The sequence below is a fragment of the Dermacentor silvarum genome, chromosome 4 (assembly GCF_013339745.2).
Source record: "Dermacentor silvarum isolate Dsil-2018 chromosome 4, BIME_Dsil_1.4, whole genome shotgun sequence".
NCBI lineage: Eukaryota > Metazoa > Arthropoda > Arachnida > Ixodida > Ixodidae > Dermacentor > Dermacentor silvarum.
In genome coordinates, this window is record NC_051157.2 from 19,854,926 (window position 1) to 19,881,793 (window position 26,868).

The 26,868-nt window shown below is 47.3% G+C and overlaps 2 protein-coding genes across 2 annotated transcripts in view; one reads left to right on the forward strand and one right to left on the reverse strand.

The window, feature by feature from the left end:
- Positions 1-16,852, forward strand: part of LOC119449586 (cadherin-related tumor suppressor-like) — a 105,409-nt gene extending 88,557 nt beyond the window's left edge. The window contains 9 exon segments of the mRNA XM_049665148.1: positions 467-1,545; positions 1,547-2,329; positions 2,766-3,420; positions 4,262-4,596; positions 4,982-5,085; positions 7,168-7,472; positions 8,400-8,608; positions 10,608-10,881; positions 13,337-16,852. Of these exon segments, the coding sequence (XP_049521105.1) occupies positions 467-1,545; positions 1,547-2,329; positions 2,766-3,420; positions 4,262-4,596; positions 4,982-5,085; positions 7,168-7,472; positions 8,400-8,608; positions 10,608-10,881; positions 13,337-15,021 (5,429 nt within the window). The 3' untranslated portion in view covers positions 15,022-16,852.
- Positions 16,853-25,174: 8,322 nt separating this feature from the next.
- Positions 25,175-26,557, reverse strand: LOC119448320 (endochitinase). Its single transcript, XM_037711691.1, has one exon. The coding sequence runs from the start codon at positions 26,555-26,557 to the stop codon at positions 25,175-25,177; it is 1,383 nt and encodes a 460-aa protein (XP_037567619.1).
- Between the last annotated feature and the right edge of the window lie 311 nt (positions 26,558-26,868).

Consider the following 26,868-nt stretch of genomic DNA (forward strand, 5'->3'; position numbering starts at 1 on the left):
CTATGGGTATGTGCACTATGGGTATAGTGAAGGCCACAGTGCTTCTGCTGATTATTGGCAAAGAGGCTGGTATTCAGAGAGGAGTGTTGCACAATTACGAATGTAGCTAGCTGGTTTCCAACACATGTCAAGTGTCAGTGCTGATTCGATCTTTCATTGTTAGATGCAATTTCTTGCTTACCAATGCTTAAACTCAGTCTGTTCTTCAATGCCTTCCTTAAAGTGCCTTCAAAAAGTTGAATGCAGAGAGGGCAAGCAATTCTTGTGTGGTTTGATTCTCTTTGGAAGAGCTCAATGAAACATATGTTTTATTTTTGTGATACTTTATGTTGGAGCAGTGTTATATAGCAGAAGGATGTGATAATAGCAACTGTAGAGTAGTGTCTTAATTGCTATTGTATTAAAGCAGGTCTGCCAGCTTCATAATTTATGTGCTTGACTATACAGAGCATCACTGTTTTTGCAGGTCTGAATGGACTGGTACGCTATTCAATTCAGTCAGGAAATGTCAACGACAGCTTCATAATGGACCCACACACTGGAGCAATGGCCATCCGCCGGGTCTTGGACTATGAAAGTACACCGGAGTTCCGACTCAACGTCAGCGCTTGTGACAGTGCATTTAATGTCAAGTGTGCTTGGGCAACATTGACTGTGATTGTGACTGATGTTAATGATTGTGCTCCAGAATTCAATGCTACCGCTTTTGATGCATACGTGCCAGAAAATGAGTTGACAGGGACTGTTGTTACACAGCTCATAGCTACAGATGCAGACTCGGGTCGAAACAAACTTATTCAGTATGCTCTTGTGGGCTCTTCTGATTTCACCATTGACAGCCAGACTGGGTTAGTGACAACAAAGACAACATTTGACTATGAACAAGCCAGTGAATATGTCCTTGAAGTAGTGGCGAGCAACCCTGGCTCACTGCAGTACAGCTCCTGTCAGCTGCGTGTCCACATCACAGGAAAGAATGAGTTCTACCCTCGGTTTGTGCAGCCTGTGTTTCAGTTTGCAGTGAGTGAATCGACAGTAGTAGGAACGGCAGTGGGCCGTGTCCTAGCAACGGATGAGGACTCAGGACCTGACGGTCATGTGTATTTCCTTTTTGTGGGAAGCAGCAACGACAGAGGATTTCGCATTCAACCCAGTACTGGCATAATTACAGTGGCACGTGTTCTTGATCGTGAAGCCCAAGCTCGAGTTGTTTTGTCTGTGATGGCTAAGAATGCTGGTAGTATTCGTGGCAATGATACTGATGAAGCGCAAGTTGTTGTAAGCATTCAGGATGGCAATGACCCACCAATGTTTCTGCAACCACTGTACGAAGCTCGCCTCAGTGAAGCAGCCCCTGTGGGTTCATCAGTGCTGACAGTGTCTGCAGTGGACAGGGACGTGCGCCCTAACAATCACCAATTTTTCTACTCAATTGTTGATGGTGACCCCAACAAAGCATTTAGTGTGGATGCACAGACTGGACTTCTACAAACTTCAATGCCTTTGGATCGTGAGGCAGTTCCAGTTTACTCCTTGACTGTGGCCTGCAATTGATCATGGAAGTCCACCACAAACAGGAACAACAGTGGTTCGTGTGACGTTGGATGATGTCAATGATAATGGCCCTGAGCTTGAGCCAGCAGATCTTTTGGGCTATGTGCTTGAAGATGAACCACCTTACACTAGTGTTATCACCCTGTCTGCCAGGGACCCCGACTTGGCACCCAATGGAGCACCCTTTACATACTCCCTGGTTGGTGGAGCCAGGAAGAGCTTGTTTGAACTTGACCGTGACACTGGACTATTAAGGACCACACAGCGTCTTGACCGAGAGGCAACCCCATCAATACAGCTTTTGGTTGAAGTACAGGACAGTGGCACCCCGCCCATGCGGGCACGGCACACCCTTACTATAATGCTGGTTGACAAAAACGACAGCCCTTCAGCACCACGCTTGGTCACAGTCATGGTCTGGGTCTACCAAAATCTGTTTCCAGGAGGCAAGATTGCAGATGTTAGGCCCCTTGACCCTGACACCACAGGTGAATACCAGTGTCGCCTACAAGGTCGCGATGCGATATTCAGCATTGTAAGCCACTGTGACCTCCACGCATCTCGTCTGCTCAGCCCCAGCAACTACAGCCTCACTGTCCGTGGAAATGATGGCTATCACCAAGATGTGACATCAACTGTGAATGTGCAGTTCAAGGCTTTTGACAATGCTACTGTAGAAAACAGCATCTCTCTGAACATTGTCAATCAGTCTGCCCATGACTTCTTGAGTTCCACCTACGACCGATTCCTTGGGCTGCTGGGACATGTACTCGAGGTGAGCACACAATTCTTGTATAGTGCCAGAAATAGTCCTCTTTTGATTTCCAGTAGCTAAATCTCGCAAATGCTGCCTCAACATGATGGAGAAAGCCATTTTATTAATCTGTTCCTATGTCACTAAGAACAGCATCTCTTAAGTAAATAAATTCTACGAATGTTCTTATGTGAAAAATAATGGGCCTAAGGACATATACTTTAAAAACAATTGAAATAATTATACATCAGCCTTTTGGGAGAATTGAATCAATTAAACCATCATAAAGATTTTCCATAAAGCGAAAAAAGAAAGAAAAGAAAGGGGCAGAGGTGGGGGGTGTAGAGGGTGTTACCATAAATGGCAACAATTTTGACGCAGTGACAGAAAATTCTATTTAACTTTACTGAACTAATAGCTGCCACAGTAAAGTCAATAAAAACTTCAATTTGTGCAGGGTTTGGGCACGCCAGTCATCTACAGCATGACAGATGTACAAGGACAGCTCCAACTGGCCCTTGCCGTGAAAAGGTCATCCGGAGCGCTGGTAACCCCCGAAAAGGTGGTTCGGCGCCTCGAAGCCAAGAAGGACTCCCTACAAGGGATGCTCACTAAGACCATCTTAGTAGGCTATGAGCCGTGCGTGAGCTCACCTTGTCAGCACGGTGGCACATGCCACAGCTACCTCGATCTGCAGCCTTCCCTCCTTATCCTAGATTCACCCCAGCTTGTGTTTGTGTCACCCCGTGCAAGTCGCTCGTTTGCCTGCTCCTGCCCCAGCGGCTTTTCTGGAGACCAGTGCCAGGATCAGCTGGATCCATGCTCACCAAACCCGTGTGCGGATGGCGCACCCTGCCAACCAGATATTGAAGCAGGCTTCCGCTGTACGTGTCCACCCGACCGGCAAGGCCCACGCTGCAAAAGCCCACGTCAGGAGAGCTGTGCCAGCTCACCTTGCAAGAATGGTGGCAGCTGCAGGGAGGCCCCTGGTGGCTCCTTCTTCTGCCTCTGCAGGCTTGGCTTCAAGGGAAGCTTGTGTGAGCAGGCAGCTGACGGGTGCAGACCAAGTCGGTGCCGCAACGGGGGTACCTGCATCAGTGACGGACCTGCAGGTTTGTGGCATGCTACTCATTTGTTTTGCTCTTTGTGATATGTTGTTTGCACTTCCTTGCCCACAACGTGATTCTTTTGTTTGGCAGTAACAACCACCACAGACACACTATATAGAGATACATAAAGGAGTCTTCAAAATCTGTTTTACATATCACAAGTTTGCCATAACGTAAATGCCCCCAAATTTCAAGTTGTAGTCAAAATAGGTACCTTTCAGTAAATTGGCAGTAGAGCAACCATATGTGAGGTGTTTGCCCAACAAAATTATGAAAAATGCTACAAGAAAAAGTATGAATATTATACAGCCCGTGCAGGCGTTTTCAACCATTCAGCTGTTGCGACTGAAGAAGGCATCTGTCCAGTGTTAGTGAGAGGTACATCACTAATTTCGGAGTTCAGAAATAATAATGCTAGTATGCACGCAAAGTAGAATGTGCATTATTGTGGAGCTCTCACTGACCAATCTGCTCAAATAAAACAGTTGACATCAACCACATTTTTTTACTTTATCAGCCAGAACTGATAATTCAGTCTTTGATCACAGCATTCATCAGACTTCCACCTGTATTATGTTTCACAATAATCTGGCACAGGGACACATTTACTCCCATGATTGCACTTCTGATGGCTAATACAAGCTTCACCATCCAATTCAGGGCCACATTATATGAGATTGTGCATAGGTAAAAGTCTATCTCTGAAAAAAAGAAAGAAACCCCCACCCACCTATGAGATGTTCCAGAAACTTAATTTGGAGCTAGAAGATTCAGTTGTATCATATAAAAGGCCGTCTTTCAGTGTTTGCATTGCTAAGCTACCATTGTTTGTTCTTTCATGCAGGTTACCACTGCCAGTGTGAGCCCAACTACTTTGGAAAGCACTGTGAAAAGTCAACCTACGGCTTCCAGCCCTATTCGTACATGGCCTTCCCCTCACTCAAGCCAAGCACCAATGACATTTCAATCGTGTTCTCCACAAACCAAAGGGATGCATTACTCGCCTACAACTTTGGTGTTCAGAATGGTGGCCGATCTGATTTTGTGGCACTCGAGATTGTGGATGGCAAGGCACAGTTTTCCTTTGGTGGGTCGCGTACAGCCATTTCCAAAGTCTCTGTTGACAAAGAAGTTGCCGATGGTGGATGGCACAGAGTCACCGTCATTCGCAATGGCCGGGTAAGTTGACCTAACATGAATAGAAGCCTTTCAAGTAATGGGCTGTGGTCTCCTAGGTGGATAGTCAATCTAAGTTTACTACACTTATCTGAAAAAAGAGTTGATTTTAAATCCTGTCTCTCGCTTAGTACAATACTAGAACAGTGGACATCTGTCAATTTAACACCAGCTAATTTGATACTGTTTAATCTGATGCTCTCTAAAAGCAGTCGATACCCAAAAAGAACCCACATTCCAGAATACTAATCTGAACCTCATTTACTTCAAGCCAATCTTGCATCTGATGCTGCGTCAAATGAACAGATGTCAATTGTGCTTGTACCTGCGTCTAAATAAATGTTGCGTAGATCCAAAAACTCATGCTGCGATATGTTTTGCTTTTTAGGTGGCATCACTTTCAGTCGTGAGCTGCCAAGATCATGGAGAATTTTGTGAAGAATGCTCTCATGCCAACTCAAGCTGCTCACTTTCGGTTACTGGACAAGCAGGGTGAGTAAAGAACTAACACAGAGCCCACGTCATTTTTTTAAGCATCAGGATATAGTGCAAACCTAGGAGCATTTAGGAAGCAAAACAGCAGTCTCCCCCACACCTCAACTGTGTCACAATATACAAACAGTGCTGAGGCACCATCTGTTGTGTGAAGTTTGCTTGCAGCAAAAGCACTGGCAAAGTGTTTGCTTTCTGACCTGTGCCTGTTGGCCTACTTTTTTTTTTAATACGAAGACGCTTAACTATGAGACAAATTTCTTTTGGACACAAGAAAGAATGCGACGACGGAGCTTCTAGATCAGAACCTTTACTGTGACAGCGACACTGCGAATGCCTTTGACAAATGCTCATAACAGATGTAACTGTATATCAGCTTGGCATGTTTATTCCCGAAATTATGCATTTTTCAATATGCTACAAGCCTGGTGTATAGCACACTTTGTATTAAGCTTAGCTATCAATGGATGTACAGGGTAAGCCTAAACTCCTCGTGCAGATAATGCGCTCACACTTCACCTAGTAACAAATAGACAGTTTGGTGTCCCCGAATAAGCACATGTACTGCCTGCATCATACTTGACCAGGGCAAGCCTCTAGCACCCTTTTGCTCCTCCTGCGGAGGGTGCTGGAGAATATTGGATTGAATATCTTGAATGTGGTAGTGTAAAGCATTTTCCTTCCAAATAATTCAATGCCTACTCCTTACAGCCTGCGTTTATTAACGTTAAGCCGCTAGAAATGTGTCTTTATTGTGGCGGTTAAGTGTGATGCAACCATATGTAATTACACAGCTGGACAGAGGACACTGGCCTATCAAGATAGTCAATTAATGCTGCTAAGAACACCCAGGTACTGCTAATCGACAGAAGTCTGCCTACATCACACTGCTACACCAATTCACTGCTCAAATCATGTTTGTTGTCTATTAACATTGCAACCAGGGTATGATGTTATGCTTGCATGTGAAGATGACAGTGCTGCAGTGTTCTGCAATGTGATAGAAGTTTGAGGATACTGTGCAAACTTCGTTGTCTTGCATCTGGTGCATGATGGGGATGGCACACACATTAAAACATCACAGTACTATTTTTACTATATATAAACAGGATTAGGTAAAAACAATATGGCTGAACATCAGCTTGCACGGCACTCCCTTATATGTATCCTGTTTTTACTGCGTTGCTGGGCATTACAACACTGTTGCCACCTTCATGCACAAGTGCTCTGCAACATGATGGTTGTGGTTATGTTGTTAAAAGCAGGTGGTTCTGGTCTCTGTCTTATAGACAGCAGCACATGCAATTAATCTACAAACTGACGTAATACTCTGATGTTTGCTGAGTAATAAGATGAGGCATGGTGGATGTCTGTGAACAGATAGTAAAATATCTCAAAAGCATTTTACCATGCCCACCTCACTGCAATCAGGGTGATAATTTGTGCAAGTTGGTTATTTAAGCACTTAGTGTGTTCTGTGCCCGTTCTTCATGTGTTTGTGTCTGTCAGCGCTAAAACAAGTTCACATCTCACTCTCCTGTTCAGTTCACGTGTCCTGCCATAAGCAAGAGTAATGAATGGCTGCTTTCGTGTATACAGTATGTCAAGGCAGGCCACAAAGGTCACAAACGCTGTGCAGAGCTTGTCATAACATACATGCAGAGCACAAGAGGAGATTTCAGTAGGGCTAATCTGGCAACTCTGGGACTGAAGTACTATTAATGCATGAGGATAAACAGTAAATAACTCAGCGTAACATAGAAAGCTAGGTGTGCACCATTTGTGTAACTTCTCTCATATCTTCACTGAACTGCAAATTCTTTTAGTGTATTGTGAATGTTGGGCATGTTTAATGCAAATCAGTCTAACAAAACACAAATAAAATGGCATTGTACTTTTGTAACCTTATTTGCATTTTTGCTACTTGTATTGTGTTTAGCTTATGCTGAACATTCCCACTGTTTAAGATGAAGACCAGCTAGCGTAGCTCCACATTCTTATGAGTTGGTATTATGTGCCTGATTTGTTTTGATAATGTTCCTTCTAAAGTCATATATGTCTATGTTTGCCACTGACCTGCAGGACGCTGAGCCTGAGCAGTCAGCCACTGTTTGTGGGCGGGCTGCCATCTGTGGAGCCATTGCTGGAGCGGCCCAGCCAGGTGTCAGCCGACGACTTTGTGGGCTGCATGCACAGTGTATCGGTCGATGGCCACCCGCTAGCGCTGGATTCTCCCCTCAGGGCACAGTACACCACAGTTGCCTGCGGCCGCAGGGGTGACCCCTGTGCCGGTGGTTGCAAGGGCGGGGCACCTTGCCATGACCTTTGGTTTACGAGCCGGTGTACCTGCTCTGGAGGGGGCCTGCTGGCATATGACTGCAATGAAGGTGAGTTGCCACAGATGAGGACATTAGGTGACCATCTCTCTCTCTCTCTTGTGTCCTTCCTGCCACCACTTCTGTTAGCAGTAACCAGCTCCATACCAGACCAGACAACAGGAATGATGACGTAGTTGAGTTACAACACTGGAAAGGAAGAGTTGAAAAGTGGAAGAGTTGGTGTAAGGTCATAGTGAGAATGAAGTTGCATGAGATGGTGTAAAAGGAAAGGAAACTGAAAGGCAAACACTATCCTATGAGTGTCACTTCCTTCTGTCCATGGTATTTTATGTTACTTCACTGTTCACTTAAGAGTGCTATTATTATGCTACGAAAGATGTGAACACAGATTTGAAGCTGTATTATGAGAATACGATGGTATAGTAAGAGAAAATTTGGCTTAATCACCATCGAAGCCTACTTATGCGTGCAGTAACGCTTAATTGCTTTCTTACACGACCTTGTAAGAACACTATACAAAGACTAGTTAAATGTGCCATAAGCTTCACTTTCACACATGATGGCAAAGTTAAAGCACCTTAGCAAAAGAGAATAAGAAATGCCTCTAACAACCACATATATTGGGGAAGATTGCAAGTGCCACACTCTAGCAAAATAAAATGAGACTTAGTGGAGTAGGTGTTCAATAGAAACTTTTAATTGTCTTTGCAAAAGCTGTCCCAACTTTACTAAGCTTCTCGCAGCACAAAGGATAGAGAAAACAAGGTGAAAAGGTTTTAGTGAAGCCTGCTGGCCTGATTAGAACGATAGCTCACTGCCATCTGTTACCGCTCGTGGCCAACAGCATTTAGCAAAAACCAGGTTGGCAATAGGCCAGTTAAGTTCACCTCAGGAAAAGTTTTATTGAAGTAGCGCAAGCAATTATTATAACTCTGCATTCAAGTCCTCTACATGTTATGAAACACTCTCTTGCAGCCCTGGAGCCCTATTCACTCGGAAGCGGTTCATACCTGGAACTTGTTCCTCAGGAGAAGCACAGGCGAGCAGCCCTGCTCTTGCAGCAAAGCCGGCGCAGTGTCAGGAGCACTGCCAGCTTTAAGACAATGGCCTTCAGGCTTCGTACTAGGACTGATGTCGGTTTGCTTCTGCAAGTGGCCACTGAGAGGGACTACACAAGACTACAGGTGAAAAACACTATGATTTAATTGCACACAATAGTGTTAACTCAATGGCTGTGGTGTTGTGCTGGTGAGCTTGAGGTCACAGGTTTGATTCCGACCACTGCGGCCGCATTCCGATGGGAGTCGAATGCACACACCACTCATGTACTTAGATTTCAATGCACAGTAAACAACCAAGGTGATCAAAATTCATCTGGAATCGTCCCGACGTGGGAGCGGCCTGCGGTGGCTCCTCCCCCATAAGGGGGTCTCGGAGTTGCTCCTCAGGACATGTAAAACCCAAGAATTTAATTTAATTGTACACAAGAGTTTCGTTGTGCATTTTGTTAAGTGGCCACGTATAGCCACATTGTGCCTGGCTACTCACAATCAAAATAATGCTAGACTTCTTGCTTTGCCTAACAAGTAACACAGCATGTGGTGACCAGTTAGCTTGTACATATGTATTACCAAAGATTGACTGTTGGGCTAGTTTCTTCATGATCAATAACTTGCAGCGCATGAAAACCGGACGAAGAGAGACATACATGCATCCTGGAAGCTAGTGTTGTAGTGCAAAACATTTTATAATGGATTCTATAAATAAACCACATATCACTAATTCTATTTACACTTTTAATATGAATTCTCTGTTGAAGCACCATATGCTGCAACCATGCAAAGCCTTGCATCAGTAGTGGTCATAATGTTGAGCTCCCACTGTGCCAGCATTGGTTTGAATAATAGCACCAGAACACCTCTTTTCCAGCTGTACAAACCAGTTGTATGCACAAATGGAAAGTACACAGTACCAGCATCTTCTGTGACTATAATGCTATGTTTAACACTCATACTTTTATGATGGTAATGCTAAGTGCCAAAGGTACTTGCCGATATCATTTTAGCTTAAAGGGAATCTATAGAGAAAGGTTAAGCTAGATTGGGAGATTACAACACTTATTGAATAAAAAAGAGGCTCAACTTGCCATGAACAGAACCTTTGGAGGGCAGAAACATCGTAAAAGTTAAAAAGGATTGTGCTACCAGTTTGATCGTCCTGCACAAGCTCCTTGTGACACCAAAGTTCTTGAAAGCACCTGTTCAGGTCTAGTTAATTGTTTATCAATAGAGAAGGTGGACCAAATGGAACAAATAGGTAAAAATATTGTGAAATCCATGAAGCCACATTGATAACATGGGTGTTGTGTCTTGGATGAGATTCAAGGGTGAAAATTTTGGCTTTGATTTTCGTCAATAACAATCAACCTCATAAAAAAGATGCAACAAAAGCACTGAAGGAATACTCCATTAGCCTAAAGTGCTTTAATGTTTCGCATTAGTGTCTTTTGAGCCAAAACTGAAAAATCCCAACTGCAAAATGATAGGGACATGCAAGCTACTGTTAAAGGCATGCAGTGATGCACATGCACATACACATATGCATGCACTTATGGGGAGACAGCAACAAATGTGCACAAATATGTACCCTTGTGTACTCGAGTAACACCCCCCCCCCCCCCCCCCCAACCTTCTTTTGCTTTCTCCAAAGAAAGCAGAAAGAAAAGAATGATTTCGATTAGCTACATCCTTCAATCATGCCCATGAAACTATCTTGTTGGTTTCACAATAAATTTTGCTTCATTCGGTTATAGGCCATGTGCCTGACAGTAATCATTTTCCAATTGAACAGTAGGCAGTGCCAAAAAATAAATCTGCTTGAGCTAAAAAAAAAAAAAATTGCCATGTGCCTTTTGCAACTCTTACCTACCGCAGTGGCTTTGGCTGTGGTTTTCTGCAGCTGGGGCAAGAAATCATGTGTTTGATTCCTGACTGCAGTGGCTGCCTTGTGATGGGGGCAGAATTTGAAAATCTGTATGTGCCGTGCTTCGGGTGTATGGTAACAAATCCCAGTAGGTCAATATTAATCATGACCTTTCTGTTTCCTTGGCACGTTCAAATCAATTTATCAACCTTTTGCCACTCAAGTGACACACTGATTCTCATCGCATGCACCGATTTGCAGCTTGTGGATGGACATCTGGAGTACATCTCTCAGACAAAGCAGCAGGACCCAGTGCGATGGCGCCACCCCAGGCGCATCTCTGATGGCAACTGGCACGACATCACTCTTAGTCGCAAGCTGGAATCTGGTGGCGCAGTCATGCTCGCCGTTGGGGATGCGGAGCATCAAATTCCAAGTGATGGCAGCCTTCATGACTTCCTGGACCCGTTCCTCAGTTCCTTTACCATCGGTGGACACTGGGACTTGAACTCAGTCACTCATGAGAATTCTCCAGGTAACACTATTTCCCTGCTGCTAAATATAGGATAAAGCCTGTGGGTTCTTGGTGTCTCACAGGAGACCAACCACCGCGGGTTCGAGCTTAGCGAGCCACAGGGCCGCGTCAGCCGTCGCCTCCAGCACCGCTCGCGCGCGAGCTCAGAGGCCGCAAGGGGCTACCGAGCGACGCACGCAAAAAAAAACACAGTAAAGCCCTGAGTTGACGGAATCCGTTTACTGGAACCGTCGGCACCAGCACTGCACAAACGCCCGCACGGAGGGGAGCCAAAGGGGTCCCGCACCAGGGCGAAAATACAATAACAGGCGCCTATAGCACGTCGCGGCGAGAGCACAGGCTCAAGCTGGGACACGCCGCTAGGAAAAGTCCCGGCGGCTATGCTACTTGCTCTGGCGATAACCAATGGGTCAACTCGCGAGAGCACGGGCAATATCCTTCGGCTTAGGCTTTCGGCAAGTGCGGCTCGGCGAGGTACGACCTCGCGCGAGCACTAATGGCACCGCTCGTCGGCTTAGCGTCGGGAAAGGATCAGCACAAAGTATGCGCTCCCCGCACGGGCAAAGGAACCGTGCGCGAGCTCAGTCCTAGTCACAAAGGTGTCGGCGGACGAGAGGAAAGCATGAACGTACCGTGCGCTGGTCCCGGAGAGAAGTCCACGCTTTTCCGCTAGCGGCCGACAACCGGCCGCGTAGTGACGTCAGCGCTCCGCCCTCACCGCACACCGCCGCGTGCGCAGCGCCACCGCGGGAACCGGTTAGGCGGCGCGGGCGGAGAAGGAGGCCAGCGGGGAACGATGGCGAGGGATGGCAGAGCAGGCGAAGCGCGCGCAATCATGCCGGCGCAACCCTCAATCCCCACAAGCCTAGATATTTGCACGTGTCGGTAATTACCATATTTTGCGGACTACAGGTCACACCTATGTATGATCCGCCCCCCACTTTTCCCCAAGTTACCCCCCCCCCCCCCAGAATAAAAATTTGTCGCACTGGTATACAAGAATAGCCTATTTAACTTGGTTGGTGTGATGAAATGCAATGATGCACACTTGTACACTCATCACAGAATGTCTTACTTACCTGTTTCTTACTTATGTGTTTGTTCGTTTCTGTAAACAAAATTTTCATGACCCACAATTTTTAGCCGAAAATAACTTCCACCAATACTCCTCTTGGGCAACGAGAAACAACACTTATTGCACTTCACTCGAAGCCATTGAAGGCCTTATCCTCCAATGTAGTAAAAAAATTAAGCCACTTTGGCTGCAGCATCACCGGGTCACCATCGTTGGTCTCTGAATAACTTTTAGAGACGTAGGTACATTGATTGCATTGCTAATGACATGTGACATGTTAGGGAAAAAAGACACTCATAATGGCCATGCCAGCGTGCATGGCTTTATGCGTAATAATGCACATTGTTGTATAATACCCACTGAGAAAATTTTTGGGAACAAAGTGCGACTTATAGCCCACGAAATATGATATATAGTTGTAGTGTATGGCTGTACAGTCCTATGCAATCTTGTGCAGCTGTGCACAAACTCGGCCAGTCCTCCTGAGTAATCATGTGTTGGGAGTTGATGGCACAAAGCTCTAGTATGCTATAATATAAAACTGCTGTTTCCACTGTGCTATTCTGCATTCCTTCATCAAAATATTTCTTCAATGCTAATGAGCAGCTTAATGTGGAAAATATTTGGCATACTATTTGCTTGCACCATGATCTCAATAGTGCAGATATTGGTTACGTGTACTCAGAAAATCTGGAGAGCTTTTACAGCTGGTATTTTGCTGTAAGAATTGTAGGACATACCTTTGTGCTTCTCATGGTAAACCTTAAATGAGCACGACCCATATAGACATGAGAGTGATAGAACGTTCAGAATATATGTACAAGTGAGGCCATGAATTGTTTTCACATTAATGTTTATTTATTTATTTCGATGCCTTCAATGCCTGAAGGCATTACAGAACAGAGTGGTGAAAAAAAAAAAAGAGAAAAGAACATGTCTTAGCAGTTAATACATACAGCAATCTTCAATAGCAGATTTTAATGCGGAAGCGTTGAGAATCATGACGACGGAGCTGGGCAAGTGATTCTGATAAAATGAGGAAAATGCCTCGAGACAGATTCAACCAGAGAACCAGTGGGAACTGGTGCCTGCTGGTTACTGTTGAATTGCCCACTGCAGTGCTCACCCAATCAGAGGCCAATTGCTCAAGTACCCACTATTCTAGTGCACCAGTGGACTTTGGAAATCCCCGTTTCATTATCAGTGTCAGAACTTTCACTGTGCTTTGGATGTGATTTATTGGTACACAGAATAATATATCATAAGCAGTTGCTATTGCACCCAATGTTCTAAGTCAATCCTTTTCTTTGCTCTTGAAGCAATAAGAGATAATTAAATACCATGTAAATAAAATTAAAGACTACTTTCTTTTTCATGCAGGTTCCTTTCAAGGCTGCATTCAGCAGATTGCAGTGAATGGCGAGCTGCAGTCTCTCAATGCCAGTCACAACTACTTTCAACTAGTGGTGAGAGGCACCGTGGGACGAAGCTGCAACCAGGAAGCCCTCGGCCTTGATGTGGCAGCTGATCCACTTGGCGTCGGCATCATTCTCGTCATTGCCTTCTTTGTGGTTCTTATTCTGGTTATCCTGGTCAGCCTGCTTGTGTTTCGCCGGTGCAAGCTCAAGCGCCCTAAAGCAGCAACCAGTAGCACCCAAGCAAAGTCAAATGGGTGCAGTGTCATCAGCCAACTCACAGATGCAACTAGGGCACCTACACACCAGGAGCCCAATTACACTGAACCAGCCATGCCATCTGCACCAGAAGAGCATCCACGCAGCACACCGTCCGCACCAGAATTGGTACCACCAAAGAGGACAAGAGAAAGGGAAGGCAGCGCTGACTTGCAGCAGGTTCGTGCTCCACAGAGGCCGGACATCATAGAACGGGAAGTCCTGCATGCTTCATCACCACTTGCAGGACCTCGGTGCCCAGAACAGCCTGCCTACAGTTCAGCTGAGCCAGAGCACTATGACCTTGAAAATGCGAGCAGCATTGCCCCCTCAGACATCGATGTTGTGTACCATTACAGAGTATTCAGAGATGGTAGCCAGCTACGCAAACTGCACAAGGGTGTACACAAGCACCCTGGCACACACAGGCACAGTCCGGCAAGCCCCAAGGCACGGCACAGCCCACGACAACAGCTTCTCTTGCGACCTGCAGCCCGAGACAGCCCATCAGCCTTGAAGATGCACAGCACACCACTTGCTAGGCTCAGCCCATCTAGTGAGCTGTCTCGCCAAACACCACGCATTTTGACTCTGCAGGACATAAGTGGAAAACCCCTTCAGACAGCCCTTTTGGCCAGTGCTCACCCAGGTGGCGGTTCCAAGCCTTTCAAAGACCCACTGACCAACTCTGAACGCAGTCTCAACAGCCCTGTGAGTCAGCTGAGTCGAAGCACTGGAAGCCTTCCCTCAGCCAAACTCAAACAAGCTTGTGCTCCAGCCGCAGAGAGTCACTGTAGTCAGCCACTTTCTGGGCTGGGCCTCACAGCGGAGGAGATTGAGTGCCTCAATGCAAGGCCCCGTAATTCCAGCCTCGTGAGCACACTGGATGCTGTTTCTTCTTCTGGAAGTGAAGGTACAAAGGCTAAACTGTCTCAGTTGCTAGAAGATCGACCGACTACAACCACCCTCCTAGATGCTGCTGCAGTTCATGACTCATCAAGTGATGAAAGTGGAAATGACTCATTTACCTGCTCAGAATTTGAATATGACAATGGATATGACAAAGCCCACCATCGTGATTTTGGCCCGGGTAACATGATCTTCTCCAAGCTCGCTGAGGAGGACAATGAGAATGACGAGGACCCGTCGAAAACATATGATGGCTTTGACTCATTCAGGGGGTCGCTAAGCACTTTAGTGGCCTCGGATGATGACCTTTCACACCTTTCTTACAAGCCCCCCAGTGGTGCAGTGCTTGGTTGGGACTGCTTGCTCAATTGGGGACCGAACTTTGAGAACTTGGTGGGTGTGTTCAAGGACATTGCTGACTTGCCGGACACAGTCAGCCCACTTACACCTGGGCATCCAAAGCCCAATGAAGAGTATGTTTGAGCTTGCTCTCTATGAATACTCAGAGGAACCAGCTGGGTTGAAAATGTACAGATGCCAAAAGAAGTGAGTCAGGTCATACACTGTTATCAGGCAGCTTGCTTCTGGAAAAAGCAAGCTTGAGAGTAGTCTGATTTTTTTATAGTTTCATGGAATGATTATTAAAGGGAAGTCTGGTGCATTAGACATCGGCAGGAGGTACCGGATATGGCAGATTAACCAGCATGTGAATGATTGGAAGTGCATAGCTTGCAAACAGATTAAACTTGAATTTCCTAATGGCATTTCACATTAACCTTATCAAAGCTAATCTCTCATTACAAATGAGCTATACTGCAATTATTAGCTACTTCACCTTTGTGCACTACTGTTTGGCTACTTGCAGCATTTCATACAGGAAAAAAAAAAAAAAATACGTGTTACAAAGAGCAATTCCCTTATGGCAAGTGTTAATGTAAGAATGTTGCTCAGGCTCAGCTACATAGACACACACACCATCATTTAATGCATTAGACATTCCAAGGTAAATGTGTAACATTAAAAATAATTCATTTTAAGTGTTGTAGTTGAATATTGCAGCATGGGAAGACTACAAAATTCAATCGAGGAAGAGAATAGAAAAATGCCACTCCTTGGCTAAGTGCATGGATATTTATCATAGCCATGCTGGTTGAATGATCGCAGCATCAGACTATCCTATAGTAATATTACCATAAAACTCTATGGGTCTTGCCTTTAACAGCATGAATTTCATGTGCAATATTCACATGAATATAATTAGTAAGCAGGCTCCTTAATATGCCACTGCCATTATGTCAGATCAACAGCAGTTTCCTTTGGTATTTCACAGAAAATTTTGGCTAACACAGATTTGATTAATTATAATGAGTAAAACAAAATTGTTCTATATTTGTCAGCTATGGATCCTTCAGTGCAAGTGCATATTCTGTTGCCCGCGAAAAGTTGCAGTATAGCGAAATGTGGCTGCCTTACAAGACATCAATGATGATGGATGGAGCATGTGTTTGCTTTCAGGTTGAAAAGTGTATGCATTAAGAAAGAGTAACTAATGCTGTGCTTTTGACCCAGCTGGTCTCCAGTGCTACACTGGTGCACACTTGAAACCTAGTCACATGAAATGCGCGTTTAAAAAAAAAAAAAAAGGAAATGTCCACAATGCCGCTGAGATACGTAGACGGCCTAGCACTTTTTAGAGTTGCTGGTCTTGGTTATTCTTGGCGTACGGGCCAAAGCATAACTGCCATTTCCTAATTTATTGGGCCTGTTTTTGTGGACACTGTCCGATCATATTGTGAACTAACGACACATACCTCATATCAAGCTTTGATTCAACTTGTCCAGCGTTGTTTTTGTCTACGTGTTCCTGTTTTCAGAGCCCCTTTTGCTGTTCTTTTTTTGTGTGTGTGTGTATGTGTACCTTCTTCAGCATTTGTTTGTTTTGGAGCATATTTTGTTGCAGGTTCACATATGCTCTGAAAGACAACTACAGCATTCAAAAAGAAAATAGAAGCCAAGTAATTTGCAGCACAAAACAATCAGCTCTGTATCTTTCACAAACCGAAGCCATATTCTACTGACTTCTAGTCTCAAAACAAAATGCCTCAACGTTCCACAATGGCGGACTTGTACGATGCTATACATGTGGAATTGGCAGACAAGGAAAAGCGAAGGTATAAACATTTTGCCTTTAGACCAAGTACTCAAGACTACCTGTGAACACTCTCATTTGACCTCTTTACCATGTGCCATGTTTTCTTTTCTTTTTATAGTGAAAATCAACAAAAACTGAATAAAACAGCTTGTTGCTCATGAATTGTGTTATGTGCATCACAGTTATGAGAAGGTACACAAGAACATTGAATTTTTTGTCCAGGCAGCAATGAACAACTCTCTACCACTGCAACCTAGCCTGCTGCTCTAATAGATGCAGATATGCAAAGCTCCAGAAGGCCCCTTTATGCATTTTGAATGCTGCCACGTACTAATCTGGCAGCACTCATACTCAAAAGTGGCAAGAAGCAGGGGACATATCCACGCTTGCTGCTCTCCTGCTCTTGTTTGTGTGTGTAAGCTCACCAACTTGGTTGTTTCTTTGAGCATGAAGTCCACCACATTAGTGATAGTGTTGTATTCATCTGGAGACACCAACTTGTGAATTTTGCATATGGTCTATTGTGGTGAAAATCAGCATAGACTGAGCAATTTTGGTGCATCAGACTAGCATACGACGATCCTAGAACACAATCCTGAAGAATACGAAGATGTACTGCAATGTATGCGGCACAGTTGAAGCTGGTGTAATGTCACTACAGAAAGGTAGTAAGATACTGAACAGGTGAAAAAACGTCTCCCCAATCAAATCACTCGATCACATTCAAATTGAACCATTTTAAACATCGCCGTATATGCCTGGTTGCGAAAGAATGAATGGAAAATATTCTGCATATGCAAGTCAGTGACAGCAACAGCTTCACACTTTGCAGACAATCCCTGATATATTTGCTAGGTGTAAGCAGTTTTTCTACCACATAAGGAATTTGGCAGAATAATTGTTATTGACAAAGGAAGAAACAAGATAAAAATTATGGTTGATCCCTCTCTAATAGGAATCGGTAAAACACGAAAGTGAAACGTGTCGTCACAGAACCTGTTGCATGTTTGCTTCATGAACTCACTGTTCGCTGTAGCGAAAGGCGCACGATTTGCGGGTCGGCGACCATGTTGCAGGTTTGCTTGGCGCGCGGCGTCCTGATGCCGAGTCGTTGAACGTACACGGTCGTCCTTTATGAAAGGGTACAGCGCGTGGCCTGTGCTCTGCGGAGGTAGGCTGTCTCGATGTCCTCCTCGCCCGCCGCTCCGTACACGGTGGAGACATTTGACGGAGCTCTTGCCGCCAGAACCGTCCATGCCCAGCTTGCGTGTCGAGACGTGATCTCTTGCCACGTTTCGATTCCCGCGGGGAGGAACGCGCGGAAAACGCAACCGCCTTTTCGCTGTTTACAAACATGCGCCTTTGACGGCTTCCGGTTTGGCTCAACGACGTAGTCCGCTAAATATAGCGAGCAAGAAAAGCAGGAGTGCGCTTTGATCCGGCACAGTAGACTGATAACATAAGGCCCGTGACCGGAAGTTTCTTGGGGGCGCACTATCGCTACAGTGCCTAGAATATACTTATATTCTTTATATTCTAGGCACTATACTATCGCTGCTGTTATCGCGCTCGGGGACAACTTTCTGCGGCAAAATGAAGGGAAAGCTACGGGCGCGTGGGTCATAGAATAAAGAACCAACTTCGTGCTGCACATGTGTTGCGTCAAGTAGTCCGGCAGCGTTTGACAGTGTACAGACTGTACAGACGCTCAATCAACGCAGCTTCCACGTGCGACGGTTTCACGTTTGCCCAAACGCGGAAGGGAAAAGCCGCAAAATAAGTAAACTTTTACACCCACCTTATTTAACTTTTACTAATAAGCTGTTTATCTTTTCTCTTCCACAGCCTAAACCAACGTGGATTTAAACGCAGGACTCTTTTCAGAAGCGCTCTCACTTGTGCGCGCTTTGCCTCCGTAGCTTTCCCTTCATTGCCACAGAAAGTTGTCCGGGGAATTGAGTCTGCAGCATGACGAATAGCTGCTCATTTCAAACTACGCCAGGCTGAGGCTGCGCGTGCACCTGCGTCAGGTCACGGCGAAGGGTGTGGGCAAACCGCATGAGAGCGATTTTGTGTGCGACGGCTACGAGCGACGGCTTCGAGCGACGAAACGGGCTGTCGCGCAATCGCTCGTTCTTGTCGCTCGATCACTATAAAATTCGTCGCTCCTTCGCCCGCAAGTGCTGTGAGCGACTAGCCAATAGCGCGAATACATCAGTCAAGTACTACCGATTGTCGCACGGAACGAGCGAATGACTAAATTTTGATACGTGCATTTATGGGCACGCCAGCAAGACAGTGAACATCGAAATCGGATTTTGATGTACATACATATATATGCACCATTCACACATATTTCTTTCACTTTTGTTATCCTTTTAGATGGACATTTTGTTAGCGTGTTCATTTTTTTTACTTGCGTTCTTCTGCTTATCAAGTTGAGCCGCACAGTAATATTGTCATTTGCTTTAATTGCTTAAATTCATTAGAAGCTAATTTTCCTAGTTTATGATCTGTGGTCCGAGGAGCTCTGCCGAAGACGTGTGACAGTACATATGATAATAAAAACATGTACTTAGATCGCAACTTCGTGACAATAATCATGTATTCATTCGTCATCGATTGACTCGTTATCTTTACTATCAAGATCTTCTGAAGAAATTTCATTGCTATGGCTGCATATCTTTTTTTTTTTTTTTTCAAGCAACGCAGCTTCTTCGTACAAAGCTGCCTGAAGAACAGCGATGCCTAATAATATTGTGAGACAACGTTTAAGCCGCCAGACTTCTTTATTCACCCAAGCGAGAGCCCCACCACCAGGCCCAAAACGGTGATGATGAGTATGTACTACAGATGAGAATATGAAGCTTATGAATAATGCTCACACTAATTTCCCCGCGCGCGCAAGAGGCCAGCTAGCTAGGCCACGACTTAGCCAGGAGAGAATTAAACGCCGAACGAATCGTTTGAGGCGCGAAACGTTTACGATCTCCGAACCACGATAACGATGGTCCGAAGAAACGTCGACGGGAGTAACGCGATAGTTAATTGGGGATGTTTTTTCATTAATAATGTAGGGTTCAAGGAAGCGTGATTCAAGCATCTCACACAAACCCGGTGTACAAATGGGCGTCCAAAGCACTTCCTCTCCAGGATGAAAGGAGACGTCTCGACGAGATATGTCGTAACGTTTCTTGCGATCTAGCTGACTGACTTCTGTGTTGAAGCGAGCACGTTGACGACATTCGTCAAGTCTCGACACGAATTGCTCAGGTAAAACTGGCCGAGGTGTTAGTTGGGGCATTTAAGAAAGCGGCGCCGATGGTGAATGTCAGCGAAGGGCCGTAAGCCAGGTAGAAACGTGAGTAACCCGTAGTTTGTTGGATAGCGGTGTTGTGAGCAAACGTCGCAAAAGGTAAATGTTAATTTGGCCCAGTTGTCGTGGCTTGGCCCGATATACATTGATAGCATATCTGTTAGTGTGCGATGAAATCGCTCTGTTAAGCCATTTGTTTGACGGTGGTATGCGGATGTCGTCTTATGAACTATGCCACAAACTCTGAGTACTTCTTCCATCATTGTTGACATGAAGTTCTTGCAGCGATCACTCAACAGTACACGAGGTGCACCATGACGCAGCACAATGGCATCTAGAAAGAAGTCGGCAACGTCTGAGGTTGAACTAGATCGAGCGTAGAGGTGCGGTCTCTGCGTATACCGTGTGAGATGGTCGACAGCTGTCACGATCCATCGATGACCTGCTGGCGTTATGGACAGAGGTTCGACCAGGTCTATCCCAACGATGGCAAAAGGTGTCTCGGGACATGGGATGGGCTGTAAAAGGCCAGCAGGAGGCGAAGTCGGTCGTTTACACGGTTGACACTGGATGCAAGAAGCGACGTACTTGGCCATAAAGGTAAACATGCCTGTCCAAAAGAAATGGCTCCTAACGCGGTGATATGTTTTGTGGAAACCCAAGTGGCCAGGAGATGGGTCGTCGTGAAAGGCTTCAAGCATTTTTGTGCGCAGCGAACGTGGAAGAACAGGTACCGAGCGGTGTCCGTCGGTGTTGTAAATGTAGCGGTGCAGCACATCGTTGTCGAACTTAAAACAGTGGCAGTTGTCGACGTAATCTGGCATTCGGTGCCCAAGTAGTTCCGCACAGGCGTTGGATAATGCTGTTGCAGTAGAGATCAGAACGTTGACATGAGGCGAACTGAGGGATGTGATTGGAAGATAGCGAGCCAGTAACCGCTAGCGGTAATAACTTAAGTGGAGACTTAGTCTCATCATCAAGTGGCGAGCAATGGAGAGACGTGCTCGAAGATAATAGTGGCAGAGGGCAGCGAGACAGAGCGTCGGCATCTTGATGTTTTTCCCAGACTTGTACTCAACGTCAAAATCGTACTCTTGTAATCGGACCACCCAGCGACCAAGGCGTCTAGACAAATTTTTCAGTGACGACAACCAGCATAATAGGTGTGATGGTCGGTTATTGCAGTGAAGTGGCGTCCATAAAGATATGGTCGAAATTTTTGTATGGCCCTAACTACTGCGAGGCATTCCTGCTCTGGTATCAAATAGTTCTGTTCGGCAGCCGTTAATGCGCGACTGGCATAAGCAACAACTCTCTCCCGTGTAGTGGTATCCAGCTGTAGAAGGACAGCACCGCTCACAAGCGTTGGTGTGCAAACAAGTTGCTGCGTTTTCATCGAAGTGACAAAGGACGGGGTCGGATGTTACGGCTTGCTCGAGGGCTTGGAAAGAAAATTCGCAATCGTCTGTCCAAGTGAAAGCAGTGCCCGACGTCAGCAACTTGTGCAGCGGTGACGCCATGACAGCGAAATGACTGATGAAGCGGTGGAGGTAGGATGCCAGACCCAAGAAACTTAATTGTTTTTGATTTTCGGGGCGAGGGAAGCGAATCACGGCAGCAACCTTGTCAGGATCTGGTGGAACGCCATCGTTACTGATAAGGTGGCCCAACTCTTTGATTTTCTTTAGGGCAAAATGGCATTTGTTTGTGTTGAGTTGGAGTCCAGCTTTGGAAAAATACATGTGTAAACGTCGTCTGACGCAAGTTGTAAAGTGCATTACATCGCACCTCTTTGAGGTCCCGGTACACGATTTAAACCGCGTTCACCAAATTGCAAACTATTGTCCAAGAGCTCAATCGTTCGAAAAGTGAAGTGAAACTGACGGTGGTCCGGAGCAGATCACCTTCAGTTGCACTATATGTAGCGCAGGGTGTCTCAACTAAGTGTTTTTCCGAGCGTGAAAGAAGCCCGCGAATATACACGCGAAATTGCCGCGCGACTGGCCGTTCGAGGCACTTTGCGTGTACTCGCGAACTTTTTCCACGCTCAGAAAAACACTTTTATGTACCACGTATTGAGCACCAAAAAGCTGTATCGGGAGTTTTACAGCGAAGCTGTTAAGGGCTAGTTACCCCAGGATCGTGTCCGCGTGTAGAAAAAACTATCATCATCAGCATTGGCTCGAGCGTCGTCGTCTTCTTCCGCAGCTGGCTCGTTGGCGCTCCTCGGTTTGCGCTCGTGCTCGTTCTCGGCACGCGTTCACGCCATTGCTCCCGCGTTCGTTGTCGTCGTCTGCTTCCACAGCTGGCTGCGCGTTGCCGCTAATCATTCTAGCGTAGAATTTCACTTCTCTTCTGTCATCGTAATGGGGAGGCCGCGTTTACGGTGGTATGAGCCATTCATGAGCAACGACGACTAAGAGCAACGCCGCCGCGAACGCGCTCGCGAAAGGGCTCGTCGTCGACGTGCCGATCCTAGCGTGAGGGCTTCCGAAGCCCAGGCGAAACGTCAGGGAATAGCCGCTGACCTCGAGTTGAAGGAGCGCGATGTTGGGGCCAAACGTCAGGGAAAAGCCGCCGACCCCGCGAGTTGCGGGAGCGCGATGTTAAGCCCAAACGTCAGCGTCGTCTTGTCGTTCAGGAACCTGACAACGGTGGTGCACGCCTCGGCAACGCTTGCGCCAACTTCCCCGGTGCGACGGCTAGGTTTCAACGCGAGTTTCTCAACCGGAACGTTCATGATAGACATGTTCGGTTGGGTTATGCCCAACGACGATACGCCCATTCTCATCGTGGGGGCAATATTCACTACAGGAAGACCCATCATAGTCACAGCTTCGCTAGCTTCCAGTAGTGGAAGGGCTCTGAATTTTTCATGTTGCTCTAGAATTTTCTCATTGACACTTTTCATCTAACTATAATATATATTTGAGAAGTTGACTAATTAAGACTAATTATGTAACTAGGTGGAATGCAAGAAAAATGTCGTAGTTTCACTCGAAAGGCGAAGCATCAATTGCGATAGCAAATTAGTAGAGCGCTATACGGAGTAAAGATAGTAGCTTTGTCAGCTGTATAAACTTGGACATGCAGCAGCACCAGCAACGCGCAGAACTGTTGTCGACGCCGTCGGCGTTTTGCCCGCGTTCGCACCGAACGCGCGCGGCGTTGGTGACTGTTGCCGGTGCCTCTGGGGGCGGCTCGGATGTTTTCGACGAGATCAGAACGGGACACTCGTCGAGCAGGGTCGGAAGTCTTTACCACCTTCTCGTTTCAAATGTTTTTATATAATTACGCATTTGGTGCCGCAGCTAAACGTCGCCTCCCCTCCCTCCCTCCCGTCCCCCCACGGCCTTTCGAGCGACGGAAGAAATCGCGTTTACTCTCTATATATATGGTGATTGTAAAGGAGGAAAGAGACGATTAATTCTGCAGCCCTTCAGGGAGCACGACGAAGAACACGTGTTTGCTCTCCGCCGTGCGCTCGCTCCCCGTGAAAGCGCGCGTCCATCACGCGCTTTCACTCGCACATACAGCATACGGCGCGCAGCGACGATTTCAACACCGTTGACGTCATACGGAACCTCACGGCGACGCCGACGGCAGAAAGCCACTTTGAGTGTCCATATCGCAATGAGTATCTCCAAGCGACGGCAAACAACATTACTTTGGTTCTGTCCAGCCACGTGACATTTGCATATTTTTAAATCTTGGTGCATGATAGTTGGGACACCCTGTATATATATACGCGATCTTTTAAGCTCTCCCATCCCCTCTCTATCTCTACCAAGTGACCTGCGTCCGACACTTCACACGCATGCACTTTTTTTCCACTTTGACACTCCTTGCCACTATACCCTTTACACCAGTGAGGAGTTGCAGGCTAGAGACACGCTCTCCAGGCCGACCTCTCCTGCTTTAACTTCAAAAAAGTCGCAGTTTCGCCCGAAAGGCGAAGCATCAATAGCGATAGCAAATTTACTAGTAGAGAGCTATACGGAGTAAGGATAGTAGTTTTATCGGCTGCATAAACTTGGACACATTCGCTGACTAACTGAATTAACAAGCATGGTGTCTGCGCGCACAAGCAAACCTGAATAGATCACACTCGATGACCGCAGACAACCACTGTTAAAACGCTGGCGTGAGCAAGCGCGGCCGCAGCAGCGAGCGAAGGTTCGTGCGGTGTATCGCTTCAACGGAAACTGAGGGGCGAAAGCACAGCGCATACAAAGGTCAAAGCCGTGTGGAGATCGCTTTCAAGATACGGTCCGCGCGACAGCCCGAAGCCGCGCAAATGACAAGTACACAGAGTTGGTGGCAGAGTAGAAGCCGCACCCACTCCCTTCCCCGCTGTCTTCCAGCTTTCCTCCTTTCGGTTTTTTTGAGTCGCCACTTCGCCTTGCGCCCGGTCGCAAGGTACGCATTTGGTGCCGCAGCTAAACTTCGCCTCCCTTCCCTCCCTCCCATCCCCCCACGGCGTTTCGCACGACGGAAGAGATCGCGTTCGCTCTCCGTGAAAGCGCGCGTCCCTCGCGCGCTTTCACTCGCACATACGGCGCGCAGCGACGATGTTATCGCCCTTGGACTTTATACGTAACCTCACGGCGACGACGACGCCGACGGCAGAAATCCGCTTGGAATGTCCATATAATTGCTATCGTAATAAAATTTCCCGTTGGCTTAGTTTGGCTTAATTTTCTGTTGGCCTCGTATAGATGCCTGCTTCTTTTAGGTTCTCCATGCTACACTAGAAAGGAAGACAAGGACCGGCTATCACAGAGAGGGTATTGACGCAACGCTACACTCTACCAACCCTGAACATTCCTGGCGTACTCTAAATAGTCTTTCGGAATCGCTTCGAATTCTTACAGCTCCCTCCCGGACAACCTTGCGTAACCAATGGGCCCCATACCGTTTCCATGCATCCCTCAATTTTCCTTACAACCGCTAGCCGAATGTCCTTAGCATGGACATTCGGCTAGCGGTTGCAAGTTTACGCATGCAGTTTTTACGCCATCTGGCAACGGCCTTCGTACACAGCTGCGCGACATCTCAAAAGCACCTTTAATGTGCTTGTCATGACATCTGGGACGGCGAAGGGAACACTGAAAGGACAGTAAATAAAAAAAAGGACCGCCGACGCCGCTATTTCATGGTTTGGGGGCTTAGCCGTGCACCAAGTCATGAACTTCACGGAGAAGCTGCCACGTAGGGCCCAGGTCCCCAGCGAAGTCGTCCATGGCCAGGTCCCACACAGCGAGCCCGGAAGTCCTGCGCACCACAGGCCGCTTGGCGCGTAAACTGGCGCGGTCTTCGAAACCAACCCACTGGTCCTCCGAGTAGGCCACGGAGCAGCGCGAGAAGCCGTGTCTCTCGCGGCGCCAGTACGTGGCGTTACGCATCAGCGCTTCGGTCACCTCATAGTAGCTCGCCAGGCCTGACCTATTTGTGTGGCGAAAGGGCCGGCCGGGACCGAGGGAGCTCATTCCTACGCGGGACCTCTTCATCCAGGGTCGCTTCAGGGTGAAGGTTGTGCTGGCGAACGAGACGCTCAGCATGGTCTTGACGAGCATGTGCTCCGTCATCATTGACAGCTCATCGAGCACCGAAGAAAGACCCATCTGACCGTTGTGACGTGCCCTGAAGACGGCCCGCATGGGGCTCTGGCACGTGGTGACCGGGAACGTGGCCGGGTTCACGGTCCGGTACGTGTCCACGATGACGAAATCCAGCCGGCTGTAGAGCGCGGGGATGTGATAACCGTCGCGTCGCCTCGCCGTCTCCCACGGTATGACGACGCTCACGCGGAGCGCTTCCTGGTCGAAAACGACGCGCATGGTGTTGATGAAGGTGCTGTAATTGGTGCGATCCTCGAGAGTCGGGTACTTCCAGTAGAGAACGAGGCCGGCGAGCCCCTTGCGATGCGACCAGGATGCCGCGTTGCGCACCAACGCGAGCCGCGACCTCCTCTGGCGCATCAGAACACGGAAGTCGGCCGAGTCCGAGGCCTCGCCGCCAACGCAGGCCCAAACGGGTGCGGAGAGCGAGACCATTTTGTGCAGTGCCTCCGCATCTTCCGTTGGCCGCTTGAAGCGCAGATCTCTCCGCTCCACATTTACACCCACGGAGACGAAGACGTGGGCGTCGCAAAGTATGGCCGACGCGTTGTCCACGTCGAAACGGTGCGGGGATCCGGGCGCGACGCTATAGTTCGCGAAACAGAGGACGATGCGGCTCGTGTCCTCGTCGGATTGCCGTTGCATGGCGATTTGAGCGGCAGACATACCGTGCTGTTGTTGGGCGAGCGAGCTTCCAGCGAGGGCGGCTCCCAGCGGTACGTCGGCGTCGTTGATGGATGTCCAATAGTGCTCAACAACGGCTGCGACAATGGCGATGCAAGCGCTGGTCACAGTGAGCACACCGAGGATGAGCAACGCCATGAGGCAGAGATTCTGGTCGTGCATCATGTAGCGCAGAATGGACTCGTCTTCGCCGGAACGCCGTCGGGAGGGACTGTGGCGAGCAGCAGAGGCGTCATTGTCTTCCATGACTTAGTCGCAGGTGCAAGATCGAAGCGAACCGCTTACAGAAATCGGCAGGCCGCGCCGGTTGCTTTCTTGCGCAGTGCGAATTGAATCGCAAAAAATGCTGCGGCACCAGCGAACGACGTGAAATCACACCGATGCTGGCGGAGCCTATAGTTCTTGAAATGGCAACAGCTGGTTGGTTGGTTGGTGCCCAGAGAAATGGTGCCACTCCTCGTGGCCTCGCGACTAGACGACGACGATGATGATGATGATATCCTCAGCACATGGCTCGTACCCACTCCTGGGGATTGGCCAAGAATTGGGCACCTGAA